The 16,549-nt window shown below is 42.5% G+C and overlaps 1 protein-coding gene across 2 annotated transcripts in view; it reads left to right on the top strand.

The window, feature by feature from the left end:
* LOC129706277 (A disintegrin and metalloproteinase with thrombospondin motifs 20-like) overlaps positions 1 to 16,549 on the top strand; it is a 270,471-nt gene that overhangs the window by 40,178 nt on the left and 213,744 nt on the right. For both annotated transcript variants that reach the window (XM_055650461.1, XM_055650462.1), the window contains exon 3: positions 529 to 703. In XM_055650461.1, the coding sequence (XP_055506436.1) occupies positions 529 to 703 (175 nt within the window). The remainder of the gene's footprint in view (positions 1 to 528; positions 704 to 16,549) is intronic.

Genomic DNA, 16,549 nt, shown 5'->3' with positions numbered 1-16,549 from the left:
TGTTCTAAATGGTGGCCGATTGATCAGCCATGATCATATTGAATGGCGGTGCAGGCTCGAAGGGCCGAATGGCCTACTCCTGCACCTAATGTTCTATGTTTCTATGTTTCTCCCTGTGACTACGTGGGTTTCCGGTTTCCTCCCACATCCTAGAGGCGTGCTAGTTGATAGACATCTGTAAATTGCCCCTGGTGTGTGGGAAGTGGGTGAGAAATCGGGATAACATTGAACTAGTGCGAACAGCTGATCGATAGTTGGCACGGACTCGTGGGCTGAAGGTCCTGTCTCAATGCTGGATCGATAAACTAAATGTCTCTTTTTTCCACTAAATATTGACAGTTTACCAATTTTTAATGAATCGTTCTCTGCTTCGATACCATTCCGTTGCAGTGATTTTATTTTCTCTATAATATATTATCCAGAATGCGTTGTATACAAAGGACAATTATATTGTCGGTTTACTTTTGCCTAATCAGATGTGCTTATCCATTTGATTGATTAAATACACATTCTTATTACTTTTGATAGATGGGTACTTTTAAGACTCGTGATGGCCAATATTTTTTGGAACCTCTGATGAAACCAGATGGAGGCCAATTCAAAGATGAGCACAATAAACCCCACCTTATTTACCAGCATGAACCACTGAATACCAACCCTTTGAGGAAGATGAATGACCCTTCTCATCCTTGTGCACCTTTAGGTAGGTGGGAACACTTCACATATTTTTCTACAAACAACAGATATACTTTAAGAATGAATATGTGTATTTCCATTTTTTTCTCCAGTTCATCTTGCAGGTACTATCATAACCTTTAAGCAATGTTAGACAGGTGCATGGATAGGACAGGTTTAGGAGGATATGGGCCAAATGCAGGCAGGTGGGACTAGTGTAGATGGGACATGATGGTCGGTGTGGGCAAGTTGGGCCAAAGTGCCTGTCTCCACACTGTATGATTCTATAACTGGATATTGAGGGTTGCCTGGACATTGTTTTTGTGGACTGCGTTTTAAGTTCCCAATTTGGATCAATTTATGAATGTGGACCAAGGATATCAGTCTTTGCAACACAACTACTCACAGGCATCAAGACAGATTCTTGATTAATAAGGGTGTCAGGGGTTATGAGGGGAAGGCAGAAGGATAGGGTTGAGAGCAAAAGGGAGATCAGCCATGATTGAATGGTGGAGTAGTCTCGATGGGCCGAATAGCCTTATACTGCTCCTAGAATTTATGAACTTAAAAACTTTACAAATCATTCAGTGGGATTTTCTGTACCTTGCCTTAGGTTTGTTTTTCCCGCTATACACAGTTCTCTTTATCATGCACGATTTTAAAGAATATTTTACAGTGATATTCTAACTAAGAGAGGTGTTTGTTTCAAAAAATACATCCTGGGTTCTGTCTGAATTGCAAACTGGAGCATGAGACTCCCGAATCCTAAATCCCAGGCTGTACCTTGACATGAGAGGAAGATTTTCAATGCCAGTTATCTCTGACAGATTTATAGGTAGCTTGGATGCAGGCTCATTTTCTCTTCAGAGAAAGATCACACGACCCATGCAACAATTGAAAGGCCTTTTAAGTTTTAATCAATGGACAGATTACACTAAGCAAATACAGATTATTTATGTCAGTTATTTGTTGACTTTGGTTTTAGAATTACATTAAACTGTGTTATGGATTTTGATGTATGGGCTCTTTGACTACAAACAAACATTTGCAGGCAAGGCCCATGTCAATAATTTGAAAGGGTTTTGAACCCTACGGGTGTGATTTTCTGCGTGAAGTGGTTCAGCAGGTAGTGCCACTGCCACACAAGTTCTAGAAGCTGGTTTAATCCTGACCTTGAGTGTTGTGTCTGCGGAGTTTGCACATCCTTCCTGTAGTTGTGTGTTTCCTTTGGGGGGGGGGGGGGGGCATTTTCCTTTCCTTTTTTCTCAACCCACACTGGTAGTTTGATTGAATCTTTTAAATCACACCTTAATACAAAGTAAATGAAAGAAGATGGATATATGTTAGAGAGAGAATAGAATAAAGGCACGAGGGTGAATGGGACTGATTAGATTGCTTTATTGGGAGCCAACATAGACCATATGCAGTGGGGGACTGGCCAGGGTATCAGCTTGCCCAATGGCAAGTGGGCCCCCTTTATGAAATGGGCCCCTGATGAAATGGGCCACTTGTCTCCTGGCAACCAATATCTTTAGACCCAGTCCACCACTGACCATATGGACTGTCACCCTATTGCAGAAAATATGTGGAGTCTTTGGATGGGTGCAGAGGACGTTTACTAGACTACGGCCTGGTTTAGAGAGTTTCAGCTACACAAAGAAATTGGATAAAGTTGGATTGTTTTCTCTGGGATGTCAGAGGTTGACGAGAGACTTGTCAGAAATATATAAAATTACGAGAGACTTGGATAGGATAGACATTTTTTTTCCCAGGGTGAAAATGTCCAACACTAGAGGGCATAGCTATAAGGTGAGAGGGGGAAAGTTTAATGGTGATGTGCAGGTCAATTTTTTTACACAGAGTAATGGGGACTGGAACACATTGCCAGGGGCAGTGGTGCAGGCAGATACGGTTGTGGGCTTTAAGATAGCACATGAAAGTGCAGGGAATAGCTATGGATTATGTGCAGGTAGATGAGATCAGTGTAACTTGGCATCATGTTCGGCACAATAATTGTCGGACGATGGGCTCCATGTATCATCATCCTGCGCTGTCCTGCTCCATGTTCTATGGGCTGAATGGCCCGCTGGTGTGGTGTAAGATCCTTTGCCCTTTGCGGGGATTAACAGTGACCACCATGGAAAGATCCATTAAAAAAAATCACACTGAATGCAAATTCTAAATGAAATTAGACAAAATCAACAACTTTGGACCAACAAGACATAATGGAAATGTACCAATTCCTCGGGATCACGAGTGAACTTCCCCCTGAAATGTGGGTGAAATTGGAAAAAGGGAGCCAGTGGCGCAGTGCAGTCGGAAGAAACCTGCAGGATATGGTGGGAAAGCATTAGTGGCAATGAATGGGTTGCCAAATAAACAATCACCTGTAATCATTCAGCTGGCGGTGGAACTGGACCAAGATCAAAGACTATTAACATTTTCAAGTGCAGCTCAGGATAAGTTCCAGTGATGTGTTCTCCCTGGGGACAGGAACATTATGTTACAAACGCTGGTGTCTTATCTTTGATATTGTGGAATAAATTTACAATTTCAAATGCAATCAATGGGTCCAAAGTTATGTTTGTATTTTTGATAAAACTGTGACTCCTTGTTATCAATATACAATTTGATTCATTTATGAATTATACAAAAATTCCTGATTGTAATGATATCTCTTTAACCTGGTTAGAAAACTAAAGTGACATACAAACGCTTTGGTTCAGGCACAAGTTATTTAATTATGAAGAAACAAGATTACCAGCAATAAGTTTGCAAGAGCCATGTTGATTAACAATAGTGCCAAACCTTTGTGCACACAAGGAATGAGCAGTGCCAACTGAGGCAACCAGAGAATGAAATCCTCTGAGTGGGAAAATACTGGTTCAGCTTTAAGGGCAAAAGTATGAGTGCAGGCCGAAAATACTGGTTTTATTTAGTTTAGTTTAGTTTATTTTAGTTTAGAGATACAGGGCCTTCGGCTCACCGAGTCCATGCTAACCAGCGATCCCCGCACATTAACACTATCCTACACAGACTAGAGGCAATTTACAAGTTACAGAAGCCAATTAACCTAAAACCTGTACGTCTTTGGAGCATGGGAGGAAACCGTAGATCCTGGAGAAAACCCACACGTTCACAGGGAGAACGTACAAACTCCGTACAGACAGCACCAGTAGACAGGATCGAACCCAGGTCTCTGGCGCTGTAAGGCAGCAACTCTACCACTGTGCCACCCTATTTTGATGGAATATTTCATGTTTCATGTGATAACTAAATTTAAAGGATTTTCATTGGGGTGCTGGTCAGTTGTACTATTCAAGTCAAGTCAAGTCAAGTCAAGTCAAGTTTATTTGTCACATACACATACGAGATGTGCAGTGAAATGAAAGTGGCATGTTTGCACACGTCACATGTTTGTGTGCAAATGACTTCAATGACCTATGGATCGAGTGAAGTGATATCTGTTATTAGGGAGGATTGGTTTTCAGTCATCTCTCATAGTCAAAGAAATGTTCAAGCCACTTTAACCCACCTGATCCATGCTGACCTTTGATGCCAATCTATACTAAACCCATTTGACTGCATTAGGCCCATAGTCTATGCCTTTCCTGTCCAATTATCTCTCCAAATTAATTACCTGTCCATATCCTCGTTGACGACCTGGAGTTTCAGCTTCAAACGCTGTGGTACATCAGGGACGGGGAGAATTGCCAGGATGCTGTGTTGCTGGAGGCAGTCACATCTGTAAGAATAACTGCTTCCAGTTTGGTCTGTGGTCAGGAGGAGGGTGTAACTGCAAGTGGTAGAGCTGCTGCACAGACAGATTATATTTGGACACAAGACTGCAGATGCTGGAATCCTGAGCAAAGACATGTATTGCTGGAGGAACTCAGCACATCAGTGGGAGGGAAATGGACAGGGGGTGTTTTGTTGGCACTCTTCTTCACGTTGATGGAGTAGATGGAAGATAGCTGGTAAAGAGAGGTGAGGGGAAAGATGTGGCAAGAACTAGTAAGTGATAGGTGGATTCAGCCGATGAGTCAGGTGGAGGGGAAGGAGACATGGATGTGGAAGCGAGTCTGGGTGAGAACGTAATCGAAGAACAGAGCACTCACAGAGGGGGAGCAGCAAGAGAGGGGCTCACAGAACTTCTGTCAGGGAAAGAACTTTGTCAAAGTAGGCATACTTTGAGGAGATTTCACACTGGAGCAGTAAACCAGAAATACAAGATTCTGCAAATTCATATTATATTAATTTGTACATGACACACCAGGATGTCTCATTCCAGATTAACTTTAGCATGAATGACATCAATGATTTCCTTTCGCATCATTCAGCAACAAACTGTCCGCAGGGTTTCTTAAGGTTTCCAGCAAGTTGCTGCAGAGTCTGATTCATCATGTTAACCATACAAGGTTTGGCAATCTAGGAACAAGGGTGTTGCTTAATGGATCTAAAGAAGGGAAGACAGATTGAAGAAGAGATAAGTACAGTTGTTGTATTGACCGCTTGGTGCTTTGAATGCTGGCTGAACACAGAGTGACAGATAGAATGCCTACAACCCCTATCACACGACAAATTTTACACAAAAAAAACCCTCCAGTTGCTAATGTAGATGTCCCGAGTCAATGGCTCCAGACCTTTTCAAAAAGATACAATCAACTTTGAGGTGAAGTTGTGACTACAAAGAACACTCCTGTCTTTGCCAGTATGAAAAAAATGACTTTTTGACCTTGTTTGTAACGCGATTTCAGTCTGAAGATGAGGGTTCCTATTCCCCCATTATTTAAAGAAAACAAAATAACTAGCGTGACATAACATTGAGGTGGTTTTCAAACTGGCTCATATCTACCTGCATGCTGGGCATTTTAGTGAAACTCACCACATTTCACGATGCATCCCTCTTTTTCATGAGTATATTTATTTGTAATATGTCCATATTGTAATCTACATTTAGTTTGTAAATAATAATCAATTAATCATTAAGTAGCTTTGAATGTGAAAGTCATACAGCACAGAGACAGGCAATTCTGACCACCATTTTCATGCTGACAAGTAGTTTATTTATTAATCCAATTTACCAGCACTTCGTCGAGAGCTTCCTATACCTGGTAATTCAAATGCTAGTCTAGATAGTTAGATATTGTGTACTGCTTCCACCACCCCTCAGGTTGTGCCTTCCAGGTTCAAAACACCCCCTGGCCTTTCAGTTTCTGACACTACAGTATATGGAAAGGATTCTACTGTCCACCGTAACTATGTCCTTCTGTACACCTCTATCAGGGATCCCCTCAGCCTCCAATTAAAATAAATCCAGTCTATCCAGTCTCATGACTGAAATGCTCCATCCTATAGCAAACCACATTATTGTTGCACGAGTGTTGTGGTTATTAATTTATAGTTTATTATATATTATTGATGTGTATTGTGTTTACTGTAATGCTGCTGCAAGTAAGGATGTTATTGATCTGCTGTCCGTACACCAGACAATTAAGCACTCCTCTACATTCATGTCCTTTCTAGAGTGCAGTAACCAGCAGTGTACAGCAGAACCAGGCACTAGCAGTCACGTCAGTGGCATCAAGCTTGGCTTTGAGGCACGGAAGAGAAGGATGAAGTCGGGCAGAATGATAGGACAGGCGATTTATTAGCTTAGTTTAGTTTGATTTAGAGATACAGCACGATTACAGGCACTTTGACCCACCTAGTCTGCGCTGACCTACAATCCTCGCATACTAACACGATCCTACACACACTAAGGACAATTTACATCAAACCAATTAGCCTACAAACCTGTACAACTTTGAAGCATGGGAGGAAACCGGACATCCCGGGGAAAATCCATGCAGGTCACGGGGAGAACGTACAAACTCCACACAGACAGCACCTGTGGTCAGGATCAAACGTGGTCTCTAGTGCTGTAAGGCAGCAACTCTACCGCTGCGCCACCGGGCCCTTTTGGCAGCACAGCCAGGAGTTTCTGTGATAGCAAACAAGACTCCAGGATATTGTGTTGCTCCCTAGTGTCAGGATCCAGGATGACTTGGTGTGGCTGCATGACATTCTCAAGGGGAGCAGCCAGAAGTTATTGAGCATGTTGGCACAAATGGGTCGGAAAAGGGATGAGATCCTGCAAATTGAATAAAGGGAGTTAAGCAAAAGATTAAAAGGCAGGACCTCCAGAGTGGTGATCTCGTGATTACTCCTGGTGTTACATGCTAGCAAGAGTAAGAACAGGAGGTCAGGACAAATGAACGTGTGGCTGGGGAGGTGGTGCAAGGGGCAGGGATTCAGATTTTTGGTCCATTAGGATCTCTTCATGGAGTTCAGGGCTGCATGCTATCTGGCAAGGTGAGTGTGGGTCATTACTGGCTCCATGTGATGGCAGTCTGTCCCTCTCATCTCTTCCTGTTGGATGTGATGGAAGTTACTGCCTCCTGCTCTTTGGCTGCACAACTTCTCCCAACCCCAACCTTTCTCAACAGTGGCCACTGGGGAGAGTCATTAACAATGTCATTGTTGGAAAAGGGACAAAAGAGATTTAGTAGGATATTCAAAGATAGACACAAAAAGCTAGAGTAACTCAGCAGGGTAGTATCTCTGGAGAGATGGAATGGGTGACGTTTCGGGTCGAGACCCTTCTTCAGACTGAAAGTCACGGGAAAGGGAAACAAGAGATGTAGACTCTATATCTATATCTCTATATGCGTCTATATTTCACATTTCCCTTTCCTGCGACTTTCCAATCTGAAGATCGGTCTCAACCCAAAACATCAGTCATTCCTTTTCTCCAGAGATGCTGCCTGTCCCACTGAGTTACTCCAGCTTTTTGTGTGTATCTTCGGTTTAAATCAGCATCTGCAGTTCCTTCCTACACATTTAGTATATTACCTGGACTTGCGAGCTTGAGTTATCGGGAGAGGTTGGATAGGTTGAGATTTTATTCTTTGGAGCTCAGGAGGCTAACTGATGACCATACTGAAATGTACAAGACCAGGAGAGGCATGAATAAAGTGAATGCTCACTGTCTACTTCCCAGGCTAGAAGATTCTAAAATTAAAGGACATAGTGTTATGGTGAAAGGGGAGAAATTTAAGAGAGACTTCAAGGACAACTTTATTCAGAGGATGGACTGTGTCTGGAATGAGCTGCCAAAGAATGCTATAATAATTGGTTAATTGATACTTTGATCAATTGATTGATCCTCGATTACAACTGTTAAAACCCACGTGCAAATATATGAGTAGGGAAAGGGGGAAACCACCAAGTCCAACTAGTGCATCCAGAGTTTGCAAAAGGTTCCTAGCATAACAGCACTGTGAGTCGATTATCTCTCAATGTATCATGTTAAATGAGCCCTTTTTATTGATTCTCTTGTTTGTGGGAATGCATTCTGCTTGACAAGCAAGGTACTGATGTAGGTACACAAAAAAGCTGGAGAAACTCAGCGGGTGCAGCAGCATCTATGGAGCGAAGGAAATAGGCAACGTTTCGGGCCAAACCCTTCTTCAGACTGGAGAACTGATGTACTTGCTCAGGGTAGTCGCTGGTCTCAATTAAACCTGAATGCCAAAAGCTGCTTACAATTCTTGAATGCAGATCCCATTTAAGAACTGTTAGGTATCCTATTAATACATGTGATGCCCTCCCTGGCCTGAGGCAACTGTGTGTGAATGTCCTTCTGTATCATTATCTTCTAAAATCAAACAAGGGTTAGTGCAGAGCAAAGTCTGCAATCACTGACTGGCTAATTGCTCCTTTAACATTCTTGAAGAGAACTGATATAATGGCTCACAAATTATATCAATTTGTGCATATCAAACATTTGTTTGAATGAGTGCAATGACAAAAGGCTTCCAAATCAGCTTTCTGTTCCAAGTACAAGGATCTTTTGGTGCTGTTTGATTTCAGTGAACCATCCTTCATAGAAATTGCTACCTCGAAGCACCTGCAGTTAATTCATTTCGTATCACTCCTTGGCAACGGTTCATTCGAATCCTAATTCAGGCTCCAGACTCTTTTTCAAACTTTTAAAAGAGCATTTGCAACGTTGAAACCAGTATATAATTAGAAGAACAACCATTTGTAACTCACAAATGCTCTTTGTGAATCATGTTTATAATATTATTAATACATGGAATAATTCCTTCAGCATTGCAGAATTTCTAGAGATATAAAGGTCAGGCTGAATGGTTTTGTGATTTTCTTGGCTTGCGAGTTCTATTAAAAATATTCAACACTGGTAAGAACAAGTGAACTGTCACACTCTGAAAAGATAAATCAACACACTTAGAATAGGCTTAGAACATTTATGTGTTTCTTTGCTCTGATGGTTTGAATTTTCATCATAGTTTTGAAAGTGCTGGCAGTTATTTATAGCATTTTTCTGTTTTAAGTGGCATGGTTTAGTTTAGTTTAGAGATACAATGCGGAAACAGGTCCTTTACCCACCGAGTCCGTGCCCACCATTGATCCACGCACATTAACACTATCCTACACATAGGGACAATATACAGTTGTACCAAGCCAATTAACCTACAAACCTGTACGTCTTTGGAATGTGGGAGGAAACCGAAAATCTCGGAGATCGCCCACATGGTCATGGGGAGATCGGACAATCTGCGTACAGACAGCATCCGTAGTCAGGATGGAACCCGGGTCGATGGCACTGGAAGCAATTCTACTGCTGCACCACTGTGCCAGCCTTGGTGTTCTATGCTCTGATATGCAATGCAGATTACACCCATGCTTGTTCTGCAATACAGGTGACATTAGTGGAGAGTTTGGGAAAAGTTGCAAGGTCAGGTCACTACAGGTCCCTGCACTATGGATGTGGCCTTAGGTTGTGAACAAAGCTGGTGAATTGAATGTGTTCTTGTTTAGAATTTCATTTGGAGAAAATGCCAGGGTATTTAATTATGGGCTCTGACCTTAAGTTAATATCACATTAGAAGGAGATTGTTGCCTTATCCTCCCAGAGTAAGGGAATCGAGAACCAGAGGAGATAGGTTTAAGGTGCGGGGGGAAAGATTTAATAGGAACCTGAGGTGCAACTTATTCACACAAAGGGTGGCAGGTCTCTGGAACAAGCTGCCAGAGGAAATAGTTGAGCATATCACAGCATTTAAGATGGATACATGGATAGGTTAGGTTTAGAAAGATATGGGCCAAACGCAAGCATCTGGCACTGGTGTACATGGGTTATGTTGGTTGGCATGGGGAAGTTAAGCCGAATGGCATGTTTCCATGCTCTATGACTCTGACTATAATGGACTGGCTGTTTTATGCTTTTGTATTGAAGGAGTTTTTGATATTGCACCATGTCTAATGTAATGGATGGCTGTTTTAACAGTGCCAATCTAAGAGCAACACTTCTGATGTGCTGCATTTAATTCAAAATGGATGCATAGAAGCCGTATAGACTCTGAGCCTTTCATCTTACCTGTACTGCCAGGTTATACAGAATGTTTGAACATGCTTCATAAGAAGTTGTTAATCATTTACCACTTAAAAGATTTCTTCGGTTTCAAGAGGGCTATATTTTATATATGTCATTGCCATGTCACCAATGGACTTAGAAAATACATGTTATTCTAAATTTATATCCTTTTCAAAGAACAATTCGAAGAAACACTTTAAAATAAGCCAGTTTTCGGTCCTATCAGCCATGCTGGTTTGTTCCTTGCCAGCACATGTACCAGCACATGTTTAGTTGGTGCCTTGCACTGGGACATGATGTGTTTCAAACGACAGTCAAATCATGTTACCTAGAATTTCGATTACTGTCCTCATGGGTTAAACTAAGAATATACTTAGTGACTTCAGTTCTGTTTCATCTTGCCTATATTTTTACAGTCATTAAAAAAATTAGCTGGTTAAATAATGTTTACAGACTATGCAGATCCCTTTTCTTGGTCAATTTTATGTGCTAAATGTGTTGTGTGACTTTCACAACAATACTCGAGTCACTGGAGTGCTTTGTTTAAGGCAAACAAATTGCTTATTGCTCACACGAATGTTCCAAAAATGAAATAAAAAAATTCCAATATTTTGATATTCGATTTAAAAAACATGTAGTTTAACTGATTCATTATTTTTTTTATTTGATTTGAGTTTCCCTTAAATGCTGTGACAACTTTGAGGATGTCATATGTAAACAGGAGCCTCTGCTCTTGGCCTAAATTGATTTTATACCTATTTTATTTGTCTTCTAAATTAATTGCCCACTAAAATTAATTGATTGCTGTTTGCAGTATTTAGTGTCAAACTTCGTAAGCCATTAATTCTTGATGAGTGCACAGAGGTCAAGTGATTACTTTTTCATAACCTAGGCCAAAGTTAGGGGTTGCGTTTTTTAGTTATAGTCCCTGAGTATACTCGACTGTCCAGAGATGCTGCCTATCCCGCTGAGTTACTCCAGTATTTTGTGTCTACCATTATGCAATGATGTTCATAAGTCATAAGAGGAGAATTAGGCCAGTCACCCCATCGAGTCAACTCCACCATTCAATCATGGCTGATGTATCTTTCCCTCTCAACCCCATTCTCCTGGCTTCTCCCCATAACTCTTGACACCCTTATTAATCAAGAATCTGTCAAGGATCTGTCAATCTCCACATTGAAAAATACCCAATGACTTGACCCACACAGCCGTCTGTGGTAATTAATTCCACAGATTCACCCACTGCCCTCTGACTAAAGAAATTCCTCCCCATCTCATTCCAAAAGGTACGTTCTTTTATTCTGAAGCTGTGCTTCTGGTACTAGATTCTCCCGCTAGTGGACTCGAACCAGTCTGAAGAAGGGTCTCGATCCGAAACATCATTTCCTTCTATCCAGAGATTCTGCCTGTCCTGCTGACTTACTCCAGCTTTTTGTGTCTATCTCCCACTAGTGGAAACATTTTCTCCACGTCCACTCTATCCAGGCCTTTCACTAGTTGGTAACTGTCAATGATGTCCCCCCTCATCTTTCTAAACACCAGATGAGCCCAGTTCCATCAAATGCCCATCAAACATTAACCCAATCACCCCCGGGATCATTCTCTTAGACCTCTACTGGACCTTCTCCAGCACATCCTTCCTCAGATATGGAGGCATAAAACTACTCCAAACCATTCCCATCCAGGTTTATTTTAAATATTGTAATTATATCCATCTCTAACACTTCTGACAGTTCCTTCCATGCACACACCATCCTCTGTGTGACCAATCTGCATCTCGGCTCTTTAAGCCTCTCACATTAAACCTATGCCCTCTGGTTTTTGACCCTCCTAACCTAGTGAAAAGAATGTGACCATTCACCTTATCCTTTCCCCTCATTATTTTATAAACCTCAGTCTCCTTTGTTCCAGGGAAAAGGAACAGCAGATTGAGATCTGGATTAAGGGGTATTAACCATGGGGAGAGTTTGGATAGACTTGGAATTTTTCCTCTGGAATGCTGTAGATTGTGGGGAGACTTAGTCAAAGCATATAAAATTATAAAAGGCATAGATAGGGTAGACAGTCGGAACCTTTTCCCCAGGATAGAAAAATGAAATACTAGAGGGCATAGCTTCAAGGTGAGACGAGTAAAGTTTGAAGGAGAATTGTGGACAAATTGTTTGACAGAGGGTGGTGAGTTCCTGGAATGTGCTGTCAGGGGTGGTACTTGAGGCATACATGATAGTTGCATTTAACAGACATTTGGATGGGCATATGTGAAGTGTAGCATTTTGGGAAGTCTAACATGGGTGGGACCTACACAGTGAATGGAGGCTCTGGGAAGTGTTGTATTGCAGAGAGATCTACGAGTGCTGGTACATATTTCCTTGAAAGTGGCGTCACAAGTAGATAGGGTGGTCAAAAAGAATTTTGGTACATTGGCCTTCATCAGTCAGAGTATTGAGCATAGAAGTTGGGAGATCATGTTGCAGTTATATAAGATGTTGGCGAGGCCATGGTTAGAGTATTGTGTTCAGTTCTGGGAACCATGTTATAGGAAAGATGTCAAGTTGCAAAGGATGCAGCGAAGATTTACAAGGATGTTGCTAGGACTTCGGGGCCTGAGCTATAAGGAGAGATTGAGCAGGCTGGGACTCTCATGAGAGGAATAGATAGCGTAAACGCACAGAGTCTCTTGCCCCGAGTAGGGGGAATCAAAACTTCACTCTTTGTGCCTTCAATTGGTTGCAATACTTTAATAGTCTGAATTCTGTTCACATGTCTTAGAGCTGCTGAACGTAGCACTTAGGGCAATAAAGGGGCTGTCCCACTGCGGTGACCTAATTGGCAAGTTTATAAGAGTTTGTCCTCGACTCATACTCGCAGCATGGTCGACACAAAGTCCTAGGAGGTCTTTGTAACTCTCCTTCATGCTCGAGAGTAGTCCCCACATACTTGAGGCCTCAGCTAGGTAGCGGCGTATTTTTCAACATGCTGAAAAATGCCCGCGAGTAAAAAAAGGTTGCCATGGAAAATATCGATATATTTTGTTACTTGTAGGTTTAGTCGAAGTAGGTCGTAGTAGGTCGGCATGTTATTCGTAGGTAATTGAGGGTAGTCTAAGGTAATCAAAGGTAGTCGTAGATAGTCTTCAACATAGTCGAAGGAGATCGAAAGAGGTTGTCTTCACTCTCCACTATTTGGTGTCCAATTTTCCCGAAGCTAGTTGAAGCTAGTCTTCAACATAGTCGAAGGAGATCTTCTACTTAATTGAAGGAGATCTTCAACATGACACTTTTTCAAACTCTCCTAAACTCTTCTAAACTCGCCAATTAGATCGCCGCGGTGGGACAGCCCCTTAAGTCTTTCACTCATTCAGTGGGATTTTGCTGCTGCTTTTTTTTGGTTGATTGCCTCGCCTTCGATTATGAATAGAAGGCTAACATGAAGAAGAATGAGAGGATTCCACGTTGAAAACATGCATGACCTAGGTTTGTATAAACAATCACTGTTTCCAACCAGTAACCATAAACTTCCGTTTATCTAAACAGATATAACTGTTGGAGGGGATCGGGGGGAAATAACATTTCACAAATGTTTAGATTAGCCAAAAGTATGACGCAAAGTGAGTTAAATGGGCTGCACTTGGTTTCTCAATTAAGGCACAAAGTGCTGGAATAGCTCAGCAGGTCAGTCTAATTAGTCTGAAGAAGGTCCAAACTCGAAACTTCACCCATTCATGCCTTCCAGAGATGCTGCCAGACCTGCTGAGCTACTCCAGCATTTTGTGTCTTTTTTTATAAACCAGCATTTGCATTTCCTTGTTCCTCAGGAACTATTTGTACCTTTACCAGGCACTTGGCCTCTAGCTTGATAATTGGTACTGGGTTAAAAGTAAAGTTCAAATTCACAGTAGTTTTCATGTTTCTTGGTGAATTTTTAAGACTTTTCATTATTTATTGTCACGCTGTTTCCGTGCTGGACAATGTCAGAAACTCTATCCGTGTTCTTCTGAGATTGTGCCTGGCCCGCTGAGCTACTCCATCACGCTGTGCCTTCTTTTATAAAACAGCAGCTGCAGTTCCATGTTTTTTCAGAAACACTTTGTATCTATACCAGGAGGTACCTTTGTTGGGCACAGTTTTGGTATTTTGGTCTGGTGGGCGATGCGACTCTGGTCAGCAGCGGCCTCTGCAGTCTGTCCGCGTTTTATTATTTTCTGTCTGTGTTTTTATGTAGTTTTTGTTATTTTTTGTTGGGGTATGTGTGTGGGGGGCGGGGGTGGGGGGGAGGGGGGGGGGGGGGAACTTTTTTTAATCTCTCCCTGCACGGGAGACCCGACCTTTTCTCGTTGGGTTTCCGTTGTCGTTGGGGCCGCAACGAGGAGCGGCCTCCAACAGGAAGAGACCGGGGACTCTGGTGCTACGACTCACCGTCACCGTCGCGGGGCTGGCCGAGTCCGGAGCGGGTGGAGCGGTGGAGGAGCGCTGCTGCTGCTGCTGCTGCTGCTGCTGCTGCGCCCGACCGGAGAGTCGGAGGCTCCAACGGCAGGTCTGTGGACGGCGGCACCGGGAGCACGCGGATCCCTGGAGGGAGACCGCTTTTCAGGGCTCTCACAACGGCGACTTCCCCCGCCCGAGTTGCGGGGTTGAATAGCTCCTGGAACGGGGCCTACATCACTGCCCCGCGCGGCTTGGAATGGCCGCGGGACTCTGCGAGCGCACGCTGGGGGCTCTAACACCAAGACCCGGTGTGCGACCTTGCATCACTCAGCGTGGCTTTAATGGCCGCGGGACAATCGCCATCGCCAGCCGGGGGCTTTGACTTTGACTCTGACATGGGGGGGGGTAGAGTGCAGTGGAGAGATAAGTTTATTTGGCCTTCCATCACAGCGATGTGATGGATGTTTATGTAAATTATGTTGTGTCTTGGGTCTATGTGTTTGTAATGTATGGCTGTAGAAACGGCATTTTGTTTGGACCTCACGGGGTCCAAATGACAATTAAATGTATCTTGTATCTTGTATCTTGTATCTTGTACTTCAGTTTGCCTCTTGGGAAAACCTATTTCCATCAATCGATGTTTCCCGAACCTCAGCCAAAGTCCATTTGATTCACCTTTAAATACCACAAGCTGATTGTGTTGGCCAAGAGTTCCCAGGGGGTAAATTTAGCCTACCCAGGGGGTAAATTATTGATTCTGGATTTGTACATATTTTTTCTCATTGTTTGGTTCTGCTATACCGGTATCTGTTCATCATTAGTTGTTCATAAATAAGTGAAATAAGATTGTTTTGTGCTATTAAATTTGCCAGGGGTAAACAGGACAAAAAAAGTTGGGGACCCCTGGTGTAGGCTGTTCAAACTTCCATTTGAATGACCCCCTTGATGTAAAAGAAAGGCAGAAAATCTTTACCCAGATGGAAGTGGATGTGGATGAGAAAGGTGTGTTTTTTGGGAAGCTCACCACAGAGAAACTGGAAGAGATGCCTCTTTTACAAATCCGTCATAAGCAAATGGAACAATCCACAATTAGCATGCATCTTGTTGCGAATACTTCATCCTTGCAGAAATAAAGTTAGAAACTGCTGCAGTACACAAGCAATGGCAATGTTAAAGGTGATCCACGGCTTGGGTGTGAGGAGTATATTTCATGTCTCTACCCCCATGGGGAACAGTCCTTGGGTCGTGCTAGAATGTGCCCCAATATCATTCTTGTCACCATTTTATTCTAACGATAGACACAAAAAGTTGGAGTAACTCAACGGGAGAAGTAACATCTCTGGAAAGAAGGAATTGGTGACATTTCGGGACCATACCCGTCTTCAGACTGGTTAGCGATAAGGGAAACGAGAGATATGGTTGATGATATAGAGAGATAAAGAACCAATGAATGAAAGATATGCAAAATAATTTATTCCAGTCAATGGTGGCTGGAAGAGTAGCAGACAAATAACTACGTACTTTAAATATGTTATTACCACTGTGCATCTTTGGTTTACAGGAATTATTGTGCAATTCTACCAATCTGTTGTGCAGTTAGAAAATGCACTGGAACTGTAAAGGGTTGTTTGTATGCCATCCATTTGTCTCTGAGTTCACCTCTGTTCTGCCACCATGTCCCCTTAACACTTGCTCCTGCAGCCTGGGCTGGCTGGACAATACCACCCAATACCACAGTGTAGCCACTTTTCACTGTTTTCATGAAGCCAAATTACGGCCCAAACTGCAGGGAATGACACTAAGCAGCTTTGAATCTGGGAGCTTAGTGTAATTCCTTCATGCTGGATACAAAATAATGCGTTGTTTATTTTAATTAGTGTCAATTGGTAGTTCATAAAACATGAATAGGAATCGAAAACAGACATTATTTCAGTTCATGGACTGTTGCCATCCTGGAGACGTTTTCATTTCTCTTTTAAAATGACAGATGGGTGTAGATCAATAG

Source organism: Leucoraja erinacea, chromosome 19 (genome assembly GCF_028641065.1).
Source record: "Leucoraja erinacea ecotype New England chromosome 19, Leri_hhj_1, whole genome shotgun sequence".
NCBI classification, from domain to species: domain Eukaryota; kingdom Metazoa; phylum Chordata; class Chondrichthyes; order Rajiformes; family Rajidae; genus Leucoraja; species Leucoraja erinaceus.
Note: the sequence above shows the minus strand (reverse complement) of the source record. Positions and strands in the feature narration are given on the sequence as shown.